Consider the following 19,234-nt stretch of genomic DNA (forward strand, 5'->3'; position numbering starts at 1 on the left):
TATTTTCTACCACAAAGAACTGAAATCATATAATTTTGGCCACAAGTGATTCCTTTGTCTCATACCGTATGCTTTGCTTCCTGCCTGCTCTACTCTTTGTACTTGAGCAGAAGATGGAGGACTCACCTTGCCTGTAGCTGCCTGGCTGAAGGGCAATATTATCAGGAAGTGGTCGTGGCCAATATTGAAACTGTGAGGATTAATATTCCTCAAAAGCCAGGCCATTGTTTTTGATAAATCAATTTGGGAAGCCTTCGGAACGCGGATTAGTGCAGCGCTCCAGCCCACTTCTCACCCCAGCACTGGACCTGAGTTTTAATCAGACATTTCTGAAAGGCGGACAAGCCAACCTTCACCAACCAACCCCCTTCCCTCTCTCTTTCCTTCTCCGTCTTTATCTCTCTCGCTCTCCCTCTCGCTCTCTCGCCAGCGCGCTCTCTCTCTTGCTCTCTCACTCTCTCGTTCCGTCTCTCTCACTCTCTCGTTCCGTCTCTCTCTCTCCCTGTCGCTCTCCCTCTTTCTGCATTCTAATCAGCCTCAATGATAAACAGCGAGTGCTCTCGGGGGAAAGTGGAGGTGAACTGAACAGTGTCTCTTCCCTTCTGCTTGTTGCAGTCAAACATCTGGAGGTGCTTGAAATTGTGCGTGTTTAGAAATGGAAACGCTCTGTTTCACATGGTTTCAGGGATCAACTGGGATGCAAAGTGTGGAATTCAGTTAGCAGGAAAAAGGGATGTAAAATTACTATGAAAGGTATGACAGCTTGAAGAAGCTTGAAAAGCACAACAGGGTCAGGACAGCGAGGGAGAAACTGTTTGTTTTTTCCCAACACTCTAATTCCTAACGGGCGTTGCTTTTCTCTTCCCCCCCTCCCCCTTCGGTCTATTTCCTGCTCATTTTTCGGTTGAGACATTTCGTCTGTTGTGTTTTCATCCCAGCGTCGTGGGCAAACCAATGAGGAAAGCTTCAAAGTTACGAATCTCCGAGAGCCTCTTGCTGTTTTCCAGCCCCACAGCTAGCCCATCTCCCAGCCAGTCCCCAGCCGCCCCGCGGTTATCTCCCTCTGGGTACACTCCAGTACACCACTCACCTGATATGTGGAGACGGGGGAAGCAGCGATGAAGGGCGTGATGGACGTCTGTGCGATCATGCGGTTGGTGGCGATACTGTAAGGCGAGGTGTAGAACCTGAGGAGGAGAGAGGAAACAGAGCAGGTGAAAGGGAGGTCAGACCCTGGGTACTGGATGACACTATAGATCTCCATGCATTACAACTGTTTGCATTGAAATATCAGGATGATCATGGTTATTAAGTGCCTATTAAGGTTTAATTAAAATGATAGGTTAGGGAACTACTGTTTCCAAAAGCTGATTGGGAATTAACATTAACTTATAGACACCAGTATGTGAGGACATTTTTGTGTGTTTCCGCCTTAGGCTTTTTATGTACTAACCTCTAATTGAACCCTATGAAATTCCACACATATTCCTCGAGCCAGTCCATCTCCACATAAGGACTGGAATGAACCCATACAACAGATAACAATCTCTCTACTAAAATACCTTTTATGTCCATTGATCCATGCACACCAATAAACACACCCAACATAGTCATCTATGGTCAGTCTTTGAGGGCCGTACAGACAGAGCTTCCTACATGTGGGTATAGCTCTTCATTGTCTTGTTTCATCCTTTTGCCTGCTCAAATCAAACACCACGCAATATATTGTGTTTCGTGGGGGCGCATAAAAGTTTCACGAAGCGTCTTATGGCTTCTCGATTGAAAAGTCTGGTTTTATCGGGTCAAAAATGGAGCTTTGTTGTCGCATAAAAAATGTGTGTCTGTGTTTTCGCCCCGAGCAATAAGGCTATACCATGTTGGCTGGCTTAGGCTGATGGCTGACTTCAATCCACAGTGTTTGGGAAAACTCAATGCATTTAAAGAAGGCTATTCCAAAGTGTTGAGTTTGGCTCTTGGAGAAAGAGCTGGCGGGCTACTTTATCACGGCGGGCTACTTTAACATCCCTGGGTGTCATTTTTATCCCCTCGCTGGTTAAGTGCAATGTTATACCACTCCTCTGTTGGTAGAGCGTGGTGCTTGCAACGCCAGAATATGGGGTTCGATTCATGGGACCAAGTACCCTTATGTGTAATGTAAGTCACTTTGGATAAGGGCGTTTTCTAAATGGCATATATTACAATTATATATTATGATACAACTATCATGTTTGGGCTTTGTACAAAGGTTACATATACAGTACCAGTCAAAATTTTGGACACACAGTTGATGATACAAGGGTTTTTCTTTAGTTTGACTATTCTCTACATTGTAGAATAATAGTGAAGACATCAAAACTATAAAAAAACACATGGAATCAGGTAATAACCAAAAAAGTATTACAAATAAATATACATATTTCAGATGCTTCAAAGTAGCAACCCTTTGTCTTGATGACAGCTTTGCCCACTCTTGGCATTCTCTCAACAAGCTTCATGAGGAATGCTTTTCCAACAGACTTGAAGGAATTCCCACATATGCTAAGCACTGGTTGGCTGCTTTTCCTTCACTCTGCAATCCAACTAATCCCAAACCATCTCAATTGGGTTGAGGTCGGGTGATTGTGGAGGCCAGGTCATCTGATGCAGCACCATCACTCTCCTTCTTGGTCAAATAGCTCTTACACAGCCTGGAGGTGTGTTTTGGGTCATTGTTGGGTTGAAAAACAAATGATAGTCCCACTAAGCGCAAACCAGTAGGGATGGCGTATCGCTGCAGAATGCTGTGGTAGCCATACTGGTTAAGTGTGCCTTGAATTCTAAAATAAATCACAGACAGTGTCACCAGCAAAGCACCCCCACTTCATCACACCTCCTCCATGCTTCACGGTGGGAACTGCACATATGGAGATCATCCGTTCACCTATTCTGCGTCTCACAAAGACACAGCAGTTGGAACCAAAAAAGGACAGATTTCCACCGGTCTAATGTCCATTGCACATGTTTCTTGGCCCAAGCAAGTCTCTTCTTCTTAATGGTGTACTTTAGTAGTGGTTTCTTTGCGGCAATTCAACTATGAAGGCCTAATTCACACAATCCTATCTGAACAGTTGATGTTGAGAAGTGTCTGTTACTTGAACTCCGTGAAGCATTTATTTGAGCTGCAATATGAGGTGCAATTAACTCTAATGACCTTATCCTCTGCAGCAGAGGTAACTCTGGGACCTTCCTTTCCTGTGGCGGTCCTCATGAGAAACAGTTTTATCATTGCGCTTGATGGTTTTTGCGACTGCACTTGAAGAAACTTTCAAAGTTCTTGAAATGTTCCGGATTGACTGACCATGTCTTAAAGTAATGATGGACTATTGCTTCTCTTTGCTTATGTGAGCTGTTCTTGCCATAATTTTTATTTTACCAAATAGGGCTAACTTCTGTAAACCACCCCTACCTTGTCACAACACAACTGATTGGCTCAAACACATTAAGAAGGAAAGAAATTCCACAAATTAACTTTTAACAAGGCACACCTGTTAATTGAAATGCATTCCAGGTGACTGCCTCATGAAGCTGGTTGAGAGAATTCCAATAGTATGCAAAGCTGTCATCAAGGCAAAGGGTGGCTAATTTGAAGAATCTCAAATATAATATATATTGTGATTTGTTGAATACTTTTTTGGTTACTACATGATTCCATATGTATTATTTCAGAATTTTGATGTCTTCATTATTATTTTACAATGTAGAAAATAATAAAAAAATAAAGAAAAACCCTGGAATGAGTAGCTGTGTCCAAACTTTTGACTGGTACTATAATTATAAAATTGAAAAGCCTTATTTACAGTAGATTCTGTATTGCTATCTTCAACACTATCCCTCAATTAATTTAATGCATTGAAATCTTGGATTAAAATTCCTAACAATGACTTGAACTAGAGGTGGAATAAAAAAACGTGACCTCACGAAACGTGTTGGTGTGTTGTTTCTCCAGCTGTTAATATTTGTCTGAAAATCCCAAGGAAATACAGGCTTTAAAGGCCCAGTGCAGACAAACACTTTTCCTGTGCTTCAGCCACACCCTTTGATGACAGGTGTATAAAATTGAGCACACCGCCATTCAATCTCCATAGACAAACATTATATAGGTGGCACCGTCATAGGATTCCACCTATCCAACAAGTCAGTTCGTCAGATTTCTGCACTGCTAGGGCTGCACCCAACTGTAAGTGCTGCTATTGTGAAGTGGAAAGGTCTAGGAGCAACAACTGCTCTGCGAAGTGGTAGGCCACAAAAGCTCACAGAACGGGACTGCAGAGTGCTGAAGCATGTAGCGCGTAAAAATAATCTGTCCTCGGTTGCAACACCCACTACCAAGTTCCAAACTGCCTCTGGAAGCAACGTCAGCACAATAACTGTTTGTCTGGAGCTTCATGAAATGGGTTTCCATGGCCGAGCTCGCCGCCAATGGACTCTGGCGCAGTGGAAAAACGGTCTCTGGAGTGATGAATCACGCTTCACGGTCTGGCAGTCCGACAGACGAATCTGGGTTTGGCAGATGCCAAGAGAGCGCTACCTGCCCCAATGCATAGTGCCAAATGTAAAGTTTGGTGGAGGAGGAATAATGGTCTGGGATTGTTTTTCATGGTTCGGGCTAGGCCCCTTAGTTCCGGTGAAGGGAAATCTTAACGCTACAGCATACAATGACATTCTAGACGATTGTGTGCATCCAACTTTTTTGCAACAGTTTGGGGAAGGCCCTTTCCTGTTTCAGCATGACAATGTCCTTATGCACAAAGCAAGGTCCATACAGAAATGTTTTGCCAAGATCCTTTGGGATGTGTGCGAGCCAGGAAGAACATCAGTGACTGGCTGAATGCAACAGATGTTCCAACATCTAGTGGAAAACCTGTTAAAGCAGAAAAGGGGGACCAACTACATATTAATGAACCATGAGAATGGAGAGAGCGGGGAGAGCAGAGTATTTTCACTTTCTCTGGAGGGTGAAGTGCATGAGGGAAATAACAGAGGCAGCCTCACGGAGAGAGGAGAGCGCTGATCCCTCCCTCCCTCAGACTGACCATCAGCTGGAAGACTGTGTCCCCATTTCTCAGCGGAGAGAGGGAGAGCAGAGGGAGGGTGAGTCGGGTGAGAGGCAGCCTCACCGCTGATCCCTCCCTCCCTCAGACTGACCATCAGCTGGAAGACTGTGTCCCCATTTCTCAGCGGAGAGAGGGAGAGCAGAGGGAGGGTGAGTCGGGTGAGAGGCAGCCTCACCGATGATCCCTCCCTCAGACTGACCATAAGCTGGAAGACTGTGTCCCCATTTCTCACTGACCATCGGAAGACTGTGGATTTCTCAGCAGAGGGAGAGCAGAGGGAGAGCGAGTCGGGTGAGAGGCAGCCTCACCGCTGATCCCTCCCTCCCTCAGACTGACCATCAGATGCAGGCCACCAGTCCAGTAAGAAAAAATAAGCAAATGATTGTGCTCACTCAGCTGTGCCTCACAAGTAACACAACACATGATCTATTACCAGTGTAGATAGATTTACCAACATTGGCAGGGCAATATGCAGTGATAATGTATTGGGCCTATAGCCTACTGCACAAACTTCATTGCTTCAGAACTGTTTTTAATTGTTTAATGTGGCATAGACTTATATTATTTAAGTCATGTCACACAACAAAATGAGCGGTAGATCTCGGCTTGCATTATGACTCGGGAAAGTGATCTCGACTCAGTCAAGGTTGGTGACCACTGACATAGAACTATTGTCACTGACTAGTCTTGAAGTCTTGAAGTAATCTCAACATACTGCAATCATACCGTATATTCCCCATATACTGTATCTACACACCACTCTTGCATATCTACTAAATGGTCACTGTGCTGGTCTCCATGTTTCCTCTAACTTAAACGTTGATGTCGGGCCTCATAATTACAGCGTACCGTTACGGTCCTAAAATGGCCAGTGCTGTATCTAAATGAGATGCTATTCATTCACCCAGTCTTATTCCAGGGTCATTGAGATAAGTGCTTCAGGAAGCAGGGAGTGAGGGAGAAGCTTCCTGTCACAGACTGAGGCCACATTGAGATAGGACGGAACTCAAGGCTCTCCTCCCCTTCCTGTTACAGCACACAGCGAAAAATAGAACACTTTGTTAGGCCATTCATTTCCATGGCACCCCTTAGTACACCGACACGGAAGGCACGCATACACACACACAATCAGAGTCACAGACAAAGGGACAGGAACACACGCAGGCAACCAGGCATGAAAGCATACATGAGACCAATCACCACTGCACCTCTTAAAGATTCTTTAAATAGATTGACTCTTACCCATTCTGCATAGCAGCAGGATCGTATGTTAACTGCATACCAGTCTGCAACACAAGAGAGACGAGACATATCACAGGTTAATCATTGAATTTCAAATTCAAGCCAGCATCATGAACAGGTTTTGAGAGATAGGAAACAAAAAGGGATTTCGATACACTTTTTGCATGTGGGACAATGATCGACGCAAGCCTTTTAGAGACAGAGAGGTGGAGACAGAGAGAAAGAAGAGAGGAATGACGGTGAGTGTATGCATGAAAGTGTGTGAGGTCCTTGTATTTCTTCCTCTTTCTCACCCTCTCTCGTTTCATTCCCATCTCTCTCTTTTCTCTCCCTCTCTCCCTGCAACCTGTCATCTGCATTCCTGAAGCCTCTCTCCCAGAGGAGGCCTAATCCCATTTATTTTAACTGGAACCTGCTGACGACAGCAGATTTCATCAGCACGCTTTCCAGCTCTCTCCCTGTCCCCATCTCTCTCGCTCTTTCTCTCATTCCCCCCACCCTCTCTCTCTTCCCCTCTCTGTCTTTCTCTCTCCTAACTCTTTCTCTCCATACCTCTTACTCCCCCATTCCTTCAGGAGGGTTGTGAGCTAAAAGGCAGGAATGACCCCCAGGAACTAGGGGGGGGGTCAGTGTACATGGACATCACCCACGTGAGTGAGGGAGAAACAGAGATCCAATGAACACAACACCGGATGCATAAGCCCTTAGTGAAACGGCCACTGCGGATGTGTGTGGTATTAGCATAATATACAGTAGGCCTGTGTGTGGTCATTCATGTGAGTGTGTTTGAGTGTGAGTATGAGTGTTTGCATTTGAGAGATATTTGAGTGTTGGGGGGGGATCTGCATTTGATAGTATGCATGTGCACATATATACAGTTAAAGTCAGAAGTTTACATACACCTTAGCCAAATACACTTAAACTCAGTTTTCCACAATTCCTGACATTTAGTAACAATTCCCTGTCATAGGTCAGTTAGGACCTAATTTTAAGAATGTGAAATGTCAGAATAATAGTAGAGATAATTATTTATTTCAGCTTTTATTTCTTTCATCACATTCCCAGTGGGTCAGAAGTTTACATACACTCAATTAGTTATGGGTAGCATTGCCTTTAAATTGTTTCTCATGGTCTGAGAGTCTTTAGGTGCTTTTTGGCAAACTTCTAGTGGGCTGCCATGTGCCTTTTTACTGAGGAGCGTCTTCTGTCTGGCCACTCTACCATAAAGGCCAGAAATGGTTGTCCTTCTGGAAGGTTATTTCATCTTCAGAGGAACTCTGGAGCTCTGTCAGAGTGACCATCGGGTTCTTGGTCACCTCACTGACCAAGGCCCTTCTCGACCTCATGGCTTAGTTTCTGTGGGACATTATATAAACAGGTGTGTGCCTGTTTATATAATGATGTCCAACCAATTGAATTTACCACAGGTAGACTCAAATCAAGTTGTAGAAACAACTCAAGGATGATAAATGGAAACAGGATGCATTTCGAGTCTCATAGCAAAAGGTCTGAATACTTATGTCAATTAGATATGTTTTTATTTTTAATACATTTGTTAAAATTTCTAAAAACCTGTTTTTGCTTTGTCAATATGGGATATTGTGTGTAGATTAATGAGGAAATACAATTATTTTATCCATTTTAGAATAAGGCTGTAACGTAACAAAATGTGGAAAAGGTAAAGGGGTTTGAATACTTTACAAATGCACTGTGTATACAGTATACATACGCTGGACAAAAATGTAAACGCAACATGCAACAATTCCAACGATTTTACTGAGTTAAAGTTCATATAAGAAAATCATTGAATTTAAATAAATTCATTAAGCCCTAATCTATGGATTTCACATGATTGGTCAAAGGCACAGTCATGGGTGGGCTTGGGAGTGCATAAGCCCACCTACTGGGGAGCCAGGCCCAGCCAAACAGAATGAGTATTTCCCCACAAAAGGGCTTTATTACAGAAAGAAATACTCCTGCTATCCATGTGGCTGGTCTCAGATGATCCCACAGGTAAAGAGGCCAGATGTTGAGGTCCTGGGCTGGTGTGGTGACACATTGTCTACGGTTGTGAGGCCAGTTGGATGTACTGCCAAATTCTCTACAACAATGTTAGAGGTGGCTTATGGTAGAGAAATTAACATAAAATTATCTGGCAACAGCTCGGTTGGACATTCCTGCAGTTAGCATGCCAATTGCATGCTTCCTCAAAACTTGAGACATCTGTGGCATTGTGACAGAACTGCACATTTTAGAGTGGCCTTTTATTGTCCCCAGCACAATGTGCACCTGTGTAATGATCATGCTGTTTAATGAGCTTCTTGATATGCCACAACTGACAAGTGGATAGATTATATTGGCAAAGGAGAAATGCTCACTAACAGGGTTATAAACAAATTTGAAAGAATTAAGCTTTAATTTCAGCTCATGAAACATGGTACATGTGTTTATATTTTTGTTCAGTATACAGTGCCTTGCGAAAGTATTCGGCCCCCTTGAACTTTGCGACCTTTTGCCACATTTCAGGCTTCAAACATAAAGATATAAAACTGTATTTTTTTGTGGAGAATCAACAAGTGGGACACAATCATGAAGTGGAATGACATTTATTAGATATTTCAAACTTTTTTAACAAATCAAAAACTGAAAAATTGGGCGTGCAAAATTATTCAGCCCCTTTACTTTCAGTGCAGCAAACTCTCTCCAGAAGTTCAGTGAGGATCTCTGAATGATCCAATGTTGACCTAATTTACCAATGATGATAAATACAATCCACCTGTGTGTAATCAAGTCTCCATATAAATGCACCTGCACTGTGATAGTCTCAGAGGTCCGTTAAAAGCGCAGAGAGCATCATGAAGAACAAGGAACACACCAGGCAGGTCCGAGATACTGTTGTGAAGAAGTTTAAAGCCGGATTTGGATACAAAAAGATTTCCCAAGCTTTAAACATCCCAAGGAGCACTGTGCAAGCAATAATATTGAAATGGAAGGAGTATCAGACCACTGCAAATCTACCAAGACCTGGCCGTCCCTCTAAAATTTCAGCTCATACAAGGAGAAGACTGATCAGAGATGCAGCCAAGAGGCCCATGATCACTCTGGATGAACTGCAGAGATCTACAGCTGAGGTGGGAGACTCTGTCCATAGGACAACAATCAGTCGTATATTGCACAAATCTGGCCTTTATGGAAGAGTGGCAAGAAGAAAGCCATTTCTTAGAGATATCCATAAAAAGTGTTGTTTAAAGTTTGCCACACGCCACCCGGGAGACACACCAAACATGTGGAAGAAGGTGCTCTGGTCAGATGAAACCAAAATTGAACTTTTTGGCAACAATGCAAAACGTTATGTTTGGCGTAAAAGCAACACAGCGCATCACCCTGAACACACCATACCCACTGTCAAACATGGTGGTGGCAGCATCATGGTTTGGGCCTGTTTTTCTTCAGCAGGGACAGGGAAGATGGTTAAAATTGATGGGAAGATGGATGGAGCCAAATACAGGACCATTCTGGAAGAAAGCCTGATGGAGTCTGCAAAAGACCTGAGACTGGGATGGAGATTTGTCTTCCAACAAGACAATGATCCAAAACATAAAGCAAAATCTACAATGGAATGGTTCAAAAATAAACATATCCAGGTGTTAGAATGGCCAAGTCAAAGTCCAGACCTGAATCCAATCGAGAATCTGTGGAAAGAACTGAAAACTGCTGTTCACAAATGCTCTCCATCCAACCTCACTGAGCTCGAGCTGTTTTGCAAGGAGGAATCTGAAAAAATTTCAGTCTCTCGATGTGCAAAACTGATAGAGACATACCCCAAGCGACTTACAGCTGTAATCGCAGCAAAAGGTGGCGCTACAAAGTATTAACTTAAGGGGGCTGAATAATTTTGCATGCCCAATTTTTCAGTTTTTGAATTGTTAAAAAAGTTTGAAATATCCAATAAATGTCGTTCCACTTCATGATTGTGTCCCACTTGTTGTTGATTCTTCACAAAAAATACAGTTTTATATCTTTATGTTTGAAGCCTGAAATGTGGCAAAAGGTCGCAAAGTTCAAGGGTGCCGAATACTTTCGCAAGGCACTGTATGTGCCTGTATGTTCCACTGACAGGGAGTCTGTGTACTGGTATGTGTCTGAGTTAGGGTTGAATATTTTCCCAGTATTCTACAAATGTTCCATCCTGAAAATAAATAATTTTTCTCCCGGGTAACCCAGTATTTCCCGCCAAAACCGGAAGTGTCATTCAAAGCATTATAAAGCGTATAAATAGGCATATGTCTGGATTAGAGGTTGATTGGTTATGATTTTTCAACGCTGATACCGATACCAATTATTGGAGGACCAAAAAAAGGCGTTAACGATTAATCTGACAATTTTTTAAAATGTATTTGTAATAATGACAAATACAACAATAATGAATGACCACTTATTTTAATTTAATATAATACATCAATAAAAATCCATTTAGCCTCAAATAAACATGTTCAATTTGGTTTAAAAAAATGAAAAAACGAAGTGTTGGATAAGTAAAAGTGCAATATGTGCCATGTAAAAACGCTAATGTTTGAGTTCCTTGCTCAGAACATATGAAAGTTGGTGGTTCCTTTTAACATGAGACTTCAATATTCCAAGGCAAGAGGTTTTAGGTTGTAGTTATTATAGGTCTAATTCTCTCCATACCATTTGTATTTCATATACCTTTGACTATTGGATGTTCTTATAGGCACTTTAGTATTGCCAGTGTAACATTATAGCTTCCATCCCTCTCCTCGCCCCTACCTGGGCTCGAACCAGGAACGCATCGACAACAACCACACTCGAAGCAGCGTTACCCATCGCTCCACAAAAGCCGCCGCCCTTGCAGAGCAAGGGGAACAACTACTCCAAGTCTCAGAGCGAGTGATGTTTGAAACGCTGTTAGCGCGCACCCCGCTAACTAGTTAGCCATTTCACATCGGTTACACCAGCCATTAGGCTGATAGGCTTGCGAAGAGCTGCTGGCACAAAGAGCTGCTGGCACGAAAGTGCTGTTTGAATGAATGCTTACGAGCCTGCTGCTGCCTACACCGCTCAGTCAGACTGCTCTATCAAATCATAGACTTAATTATAACATAATAACACACAGAAATACGAGCCTTTGGTCATTAATATGGTCGAATCCGGAAACTATCGTTTCGAAAATAAAACGTTTATTATTTCAGTGAAATAAGGAACCGTTCGGTATTTTATCTAACGGGTGGCATCTAAATATTCTTGTTACATTGCACAACTTTCAATGTTATGTCATAATTAGGTAAAATTCTGGCAAATAAGTTCGCATTGAGCCAGGCAGATGGTTAGAGCATTGGACTAACTGTAAGGTTGCAAGATTGGATCCCCCGAGCTGACAAGGTGAAAATCTGTCTCTCTGCCCCTGAACAAGGCAGTTAACCCACTGTTCTTAACTGACTTGCCTAGTTAAATAAAAGGTATAAAAATATATATATGTATTTTTTAAATCGGCAAAATCGCCGCCCAAAAATACAGATTTCCGATTGTTATGAAAACTTGAAATTGGCCCTAATTAATCAGCCATTCGACCTCTAGTCTGGATTTGATAAGAACTTTGATAAAAGATGTAAGCCTGATGCTACTGGAGCCTGATGAGACATACATTAAATACATTTTATGGGCCCTACATTTAAGACATTTAACGTGCGCAAGCCCAAAAAATGACCGAATGATTATCCAATACATACAGTATATGATAGGCTCCTACTGCACATTAAACATGACAGCAAAACATAAGATAGATGTAGCTAGTTATATGCTCTATTGGGTAAATGAACGAAACTAGCACTCGTAGGCTAATCTATGAGTGTAAACTGTATTACCGTACGCTATTGTATTATACTGTACTATATGGACTGGAAGTACACACATTGTTCAAACCACGATAAAGCAGGGAGAGAACATGCGATTCCATACTGAGACGGCTGTCTTGTCCACACCCTGAGCGTTGATAATTCATCACGCAGAGGCCGCAGAGAAGCCAGATTTAGACATTGCATATCATTTAACAGTTCCATTTCACACCATGCTGTTCATATACATCATTTATTGTTAATTTAAGGGTTTCTGGCAGTTTTTCATCCCGGGAAAAGAGAGTGGTTTTGGGTGGTAAATCCCAGTAAATCTTGGTTCACGCCATTCAACCCTAGTCTGAGTGTATGCATCTGCATGTGCATCACGGTATGTAATGCACTGCATGGTTCACTGTGTGCCTGAGTCTATATGTTCATGTCTGTGTGTGTATGCGTCTGCCTCTGCCTGCATGCCCAGGTTTATGTGTCTGCATCTGTGCATGTGCTTCAGTGTGTGTATGCGTCTGCCTCTGTCTGCATGCCCAAGTCTATGTGTCTGCATCTGTCTGCATGCCCAAGTCTATGTGTCTGCATCTGTCTGCATGCCCAGGTCTATGTGTCTGCATCTGTCTGCATGCCCAAGTCTATGTGTCTGCATCTGTCTGCATGCCCAGGTCTATGTGTCTGCATCTGTCTGCATGCCCAGGTTTATGTGTCTGCCTCTGTCTGCATGCCCAAGTCTATGTGTCTGCATCTGTCTGCATGCCCAAGTCTATGTGTCTGCATCTGTCTGCATGCCCAGGTCTATGTGTCTGCATCTGTGCATGTGCTTCAGTGTGTGTATGCGTCTGCCTCTGTCTGCATGCCCAAGTCTATGTGTCTGCATCTGTCTGCATGCCCAGGTCTATGTGTCTGCATCTGTCTGCATGCCCAAGTCTATGTGTCTGCATCTGTGCATGTGCTTCAGTGTGTGTATGTGCTTATATTTGTGGGCCATCACAAAGTATTCACACCCCTTGACTTTTTCCACATTTTGTTGTGTTACAGACTGAATTTAAAACCAGAGATGTTGTGTCACTGGCCTCCACACAACATCCCATAATGTCAAATTGGAATTCTGTTTTTAGAAATAAATATTCTACTCTTTTGTTATGACAAGCCTCAAACAAGCTTCAGGAGATGTCACATGACACATTGCATGGACTCACTCTGTGTGCAATAATAGTGTGTAACATGATTTGTTTTGAGTGGCTACCTCATCTCTGTACCTCACACGTGAAATAATCCATAAGGTCCCTCAGTAGAGCAGTGAATTTCAAACACAGATTCAACCACAACAACCAGGAAGGGCACCTATTGGTAGATGGGTAAAAAGAAGAAGAAATGAAATGTATGTCCTGAATACAAAAGTGTTATTGCTTGGAGCAAATCCAACACATCACTGACTACAACTCTTCATATTTTCAAGCATAGTTGTGGATGTTATGGATATGATTGTGAAGGGCAAGGACTAGGGAGTTTTTTTTGTAGGATAAAAATAAACGGAACAGAGCTAAGAACAGGCAAAATCCTAGAAGAAAACCTGGCTCAGCCTGCTTTTCCAACAGACACTAGGAGACAAATTCACCTTTCAGCAGGACAAGAACCTAAAAGACAAGGCCAAATATACACTGGAGCTGCTTACCAAGACGACATTGAATGTTCCTGAGTGGCCTAGTTACAGTTTAGACTTAAATCCGCTTGAAAATCTATGGCCAGACTTGAAAATGGCTGTCAAGCAATGATCAACAGCCAACTTGACAGAGCTTGAAGAATTTTATAAAGAATAATGTGCAAATATTGTACAATCCAGGTGTGCAAAGCTCTTCGAGACTTACCCAGAAAGACCCACAGCTGTAATCACTGCCAAAAGGTGGTTGAAACATGTAATGACTTAGGGTTTGTGATACCTTATGTAAATGAGATATTGTTGTATTTCATCTCAATACATTTGCAAAACTTTCTAAAAACACGTTTTCACTTTGTCATTACAGGATATCGTGTGTAAACGGGTGAGAGAAAAAACAACAACACATTCTGAATTCAGGCTGTAACACAACAAAACGTGGATTAAGTCAAAGGGCATGAATACTTTCTGAAGGCACTGTACGTGATAATGGCCATCCCAGACATGGCCAGCTGTCTGGTGAGGCTGATAAGTCCCATGCGTGGTGCCCTTACTTCCATGTGTTAATGAATTCCACACCATGGCTGCCTGGCTCACACAGACAGTCCCCCATAAGGGTCGGCTGCATCGCCATGACTGATTACGCATGCTGTTGGCGTGTCCGGTACAGAGAGAGAGAGAGAGAGAGAGAGCAAAGGAATGTGTGTGTAAGGAAAAAGAACGTGAGATGAGGAGGAGAGAGAAGAAAAAAAATGCATGTGAGAAAGAGTACGTGTCTGAGTACGTGTGGGAAAGACAAATAAATGTACGAGAGAAAATTTGAGTATGTGAGAAAGAGAGTATATGTGGGAGAGAAAGTTGGAGCATGTGAGGGAGAGAAAGTGACAGTATGTGTTTTGGAGAGGAAGTTGGAGCATGTGAGGGAGAGAAAGTGACAGTGCGTGAGGGAGTGAAAGTGACAGTGCGTGAGGGAGAGAAAGTGACAGGACGTGAGGGAGTGAAAGTGACAGTGCGTAAGGGAGAGAAAGTGACAGTGCGTGAGGGAGTGAAAGTGACAGTGCGTGAGGGAGAGAAAGTGACAGGACGTGAGGGAGTGAAAGTGACAGGACTGAGGGAGTGAAAGTGACAGGACTGAGGGAGTGAAAGTGACAGGACTGAGGGAGTGAAAGTGACAGGAGTGAAAGTGACAGGACTGAGGGAGTGAAAGTGACAGGACTGAGGGAGTGAAAGTGACAGGACTGAGGGAGTGAAAGTGACAGTGCGTGAGGGAGTGAAAGTGACAGTGCGTGAGGGAGTGAAAGTGACAGTGCGTGAGGGAGTGAAAGTGAGGGAGTGAAAGTGACAACGTGAGGGAGTGAAAGTGACAGTGCGTGAGGGAGTGAAAGTGACAGTACGTGAGGGAGTGAAAGTGACAGTGACGTGAGGGAGTGAAAGTGACAGTACGTGAGGGAGTGAAAGTGACAGTACGTGAGGGAGTGAAAGTGACAGTACGTGAGGGAGAGAAAGTGACAGTACGTGAGGGAGAGAAAGTGACAGTACGTGAGGGAGAGAAAGTGACAATACGTGAGGGAGAGAAAGTGACAGTACGTGAGGGAGAGAAAGTCGGCCCCTCTGGCAGCTGGAAGGACACCTGTACTGGACTTGGTGTCTGGCTGTAGGTCACACAGACACAAATACACACATACACGCACACACCCTCTCTCCCAAAAACATCAGTCAGGCTTCCTTTCACACAGGGGAGAACTGGGTTGTTTTGCCATTAACACTTTCCCCAAAGAGAAAGCACTTGAGCTAGTGTGTATGTGTGTGTGTGTGTTAACGATTTATGGTGTGTGCGTATGGGTGTATGTTGTGTGTGCCCGTGTCCGTGTGAGCATGCGTGACTCAGACGAAGTGCGTGTGCTTGAACCCAGGTGACCCCATCGTTCGTAAGGTGTAACGCATGTTTGAGAGAGTGTTTGCATGCCTCACAGTCACTTAGAAGAAACCTCCATTTGACTTCTGACCCCTTTTCAACGACTGACTAATCACTCTACAATGTGGTTGCTTGCTGCTCTACGGGTGCTCTACTAGACCCCTGGTGTGTTCTGGGAGTTTGGCTGACTTCAAAAGCGGTTCAATGGAGAACGTAGCTAACGGCGTGCTCCGAGCGGCCCTCTTCGTCTGGCCACAGAACGGGAGGCCCTCTTCGTCTGGCCACAGAACGGGAGGCCCTCTTCGTCTGGCCACAGAACGGGAGGCCCTCTTCGTCTGGCCACAGAACGGGAGGCCCTTTTCGTCTGGCCACAGAACGGGAGGCCCTCTTCGTCTGGCCACAGAACGGGAGGCCCTCTTCGTCTGGCCACAGAACGGGAGGCCCTCTTCGTCTGGCCACAGAACGGGAGGCCCTCTTCGTCTGGCCACAGAACGGGAGGCCCTTTTCGTCTGGCCACAGAACGGGAGGCCCCTGGTGAAGGATTGGAGAGTGTCTGATAAACAGACTCACATATGAAACCGACCTCCCAGCGCTGGCTGTGCTGCTGATCAATGACTGTGGGGGGCCTCGTTGACACGCAAGCACACACACACACACAAACAAAGTGCGCACACACACATGAACGAACACACAAACAAAGTCCGCGCACACACATGAACGAACACACAAAGGCCCCAACAACACCAGCACAAGCCTCCACCAGCCACTCACTCATGTCCTTAACCAGAGTAATGGGAAGCAAGGAGTGGGGGAGGGAGGGAGGGGGGGGGGGAGGGAGACGAGGGATGCAAGACTCTTCCTAGCTGTTGAGCCTGAGGCCATGGGAGGGCCTTTTTACGGAGATAAAAACACGAACCATGTCGTTAATCTGCACGCGAGATGTAGTTGGGCGAGAGGCGAGCCGTTTAATCTAAGGAGGGCAGCAGATTTCATCAGCACGCTGTGTGGGGAGGAGAGGGAAGATGAGAGAGAGCCAGTGTTTTGGTGTATTCCGTCTATACTCGTGATGCCTCTCTTCTTTTCTCCTTTCTTCTCTCCTCCTCTTTCCAGATGCTGCGCACACACACACACCCCTCTCACCTCGCGTCAAGTGTAGCCAGCTAACCCTGTCAGTGTGTGAGGCTCTGTAGCAACATGGTGTTAGGGCAAACAGGCCTCACTGGGCTCGGCGTTTGGTCTGCTGAGTCTGTGATGGACACGCACACTCGCACACACACAGTATATTACACACAACCATTACACACACAACCAACAAAGCAGACAAACTGGAGGGTATGTTGTCTCCTGAAAGACACACAGTCAGGCCCATCTCCACAGAGAGCCTACATCTTGTTCTTTCCTTTCTACCTTGCAGCTTCAGCACAACTGTCAGCCCCTGCAAGTTCATATTCTCTGTAGTGTGTAGACCCGCATGAAAAACCCTCCAACTGCCCTTCCCGTTGCAGGTTGCTACTGCAGAACATGTTAGGTATCCAATTTCTAGGTCCAAACTACTATGAACCATGGGTGGAGCACCTATATGTTCGGCAGTCTTCGGAGGGCACTCATACAACCTTGAAATGCAATTTATATTTCAACTCTTATTTTGAAGGTTTGAATCAATACTTAAAGTGCTTTTTTCAACCTTTTTTCACTGCCAGCGCCAACCTTAAACATGGGAGACAGACGGTCATGTTTTACATGGACCTAAATTACCCCTTATTAAGACTTCCATTACCTCAGTGGTTAAATGCCTGCCTTTGAGCCAAACGTCTTTCCAGTGCCATGAGTAGGTGGTATGTAATGCAGGGTTAATGAAAACTGCCGGATGGCTGTACCTGTGGAACCAAAATGGCAGCTGTAATGAGTCAGTGGCTTACCTCGCCTTCCCTGTGCCACGGCCGCCCGTTCTGTGGGTACTTGCTCTGGCTCTGGCGTTTCTTCTGCCCTCCGTCTGCAAATTTGCACAGCAAAGGCTCGTTGGGGGCTGCAGAGAGATAGAGAGGGAAGGGGTTAGTAAAAACAGAAATTAAGGACTAAAACAGTGACCCTTATGAAGAACCCGAGCCCCTTTGAAGTGTCTCCCTTTCTTTTTTCTGTCCCCTCCCTCCCTCCCTCCCTCCCGTGGAGTGCCTTGTGAAACTCCCAGACGCTCAGTCTTGGCAAGGCCATTCATTCCCCCAGCCACAGCCCCACTGGCAGCCCTTGAAAGAGCATAGCTGGGTATTGTTGAAATAATAATCAGAGTAATCGCTCTCGTAAATTGCTTAGAGACGGTAATGTTTCGGGAACTCTGTCAGCCAAAGCTAATTTCTGTAAGGCATTTCTCGTTCCCTCCTATACAATCCCCCCTATTTTTATAGAACAGCTTTTCTGTTCGACTTTTCATCTCAAGGATTTTTTTCCCCCACTCTGCAACCAGCAAGGCTTCTCATCGGGCTACAAACATCAAAGTGTTTGGGTGAGAATGTTAGGACGAGTTGTTCTCTGAGTGACCACAGGAGGCAGTCTATCCATGTGCTCGCGCCAGCTGCGACAGTCAGGAAATGGGAATGGACAGAAACATTGTCAGTCACTTAGGGAGAAATATTACATGGGGTAACATAGCCATTCATCGCCTTTGTTATTTAATATCAGATCCCACGCATTCACCCAGGAAGTCGCCACAAACTATGAATGGACTATACGCACACACAAGAGGAGGAAAGGACTATCAATTGACGGTTCCTGGGATCTCAACTCCTCCATATAGTCCCTTATCGAGATAATCGCAGGAGCACCAAGATATAATTGCGATAACAAGTTATGTTGTGTTTCCTGTGTGACACGTAAGTTCTTAGAGACAACTCTCTAAAAGGCCATATTCTCACACTACTTCTGAAGCAGGTGCCCTTCAGACGATGATAAAACACATTCTGAGGAAAGACAGAGCCACTGAGTGCTGGAATGAAAGGAGGGGAAGAAAGAAAAACAGAAGAAAAAGCCCTTCTTGAGCGGTTACTCGTGAGAAACGGGTGGCTCTTTTTGGCCGGGGATCGGGAGGGCTTCAGTGTGTCCGTCCCCTTTTAGTTTTTTTTGTGTGCGTGTCAGCGAGATCAGTATCTCTGTGTAGAAGGGAACTGTAGAGATGAGAGGGAGAGAGAGAGAGAAGTAGAGTAAGCTCGCTGAAGGATCAATCGCAAGGGCTGCGCTGCGGGCCGACGTGAGCCAGCATTGTTCAAACGCTGTTCCCTGCACCTGCAGCTGCCAAGCCGCGTGGACGGGCAGACGGGGCGACCTGTCATCGTGTACGCATTAGAGGCGTCCTGACGACACCGACGCAGGTGTCGTCTGTGGCGTGAGATGCTGGACAGTGAGGAAGTGACCTTTCAGCTCCCACTCCCGAATTTGACATAGACAGGAGCTTCATTGATGCTTTAATCTCAAT

At 44.6% G+C, this 19,234-nt stretch overlaps 1 protein-coding gene across 1 annotated transcript in view; it reads right to left on the reverse strand.

The window, feature by feature from the left end:
* LOC135550103 (RNA-binding motif, single-stranded-interacting protein 3-like) overlaps window positions 1-19,234 on the reverse strand; it is a 215,314-nt gene that overhangs the window by 31,313 nt on the left and 164,767 nt on the right. The window contains exons 7-9 of the mRNA XM_064980589.1: window positions 17,688-17,794; window positions 6,336-6,379; window positions 1,091-1,187 (exon numbers count right to left, since the gene is read on the reverse strand). Of these exons, the coding sequence (XP_064836661.1) occupies window positions 1,091-1,187; window positions 6,336-6,379; window positions 17,688-17,794 (248 nt within the window). The remainder of the gene's footprint in view (window positions 1-1,090; window positions 1,188-6,335; window positions 6,380-17,687; window positions 17,795-19,234) is intronic.

The sequence above is a fragment of the Oncorhynchus masou genome, chromosome 12, assembly GCF_036934945.1.
Source record: "Oncorhynchus masou masou isolate Uvic2021 chromosome 12, UVic_Omas_1.1, whole genome shotgun sequence".
NCBI classification, from domain to species: Eukaryota; Metazoa; Chordata; class Actinopteri; order Salmoniformes; family Salmonidae; genus Oncorhynchus; species Oncorhynchus masou.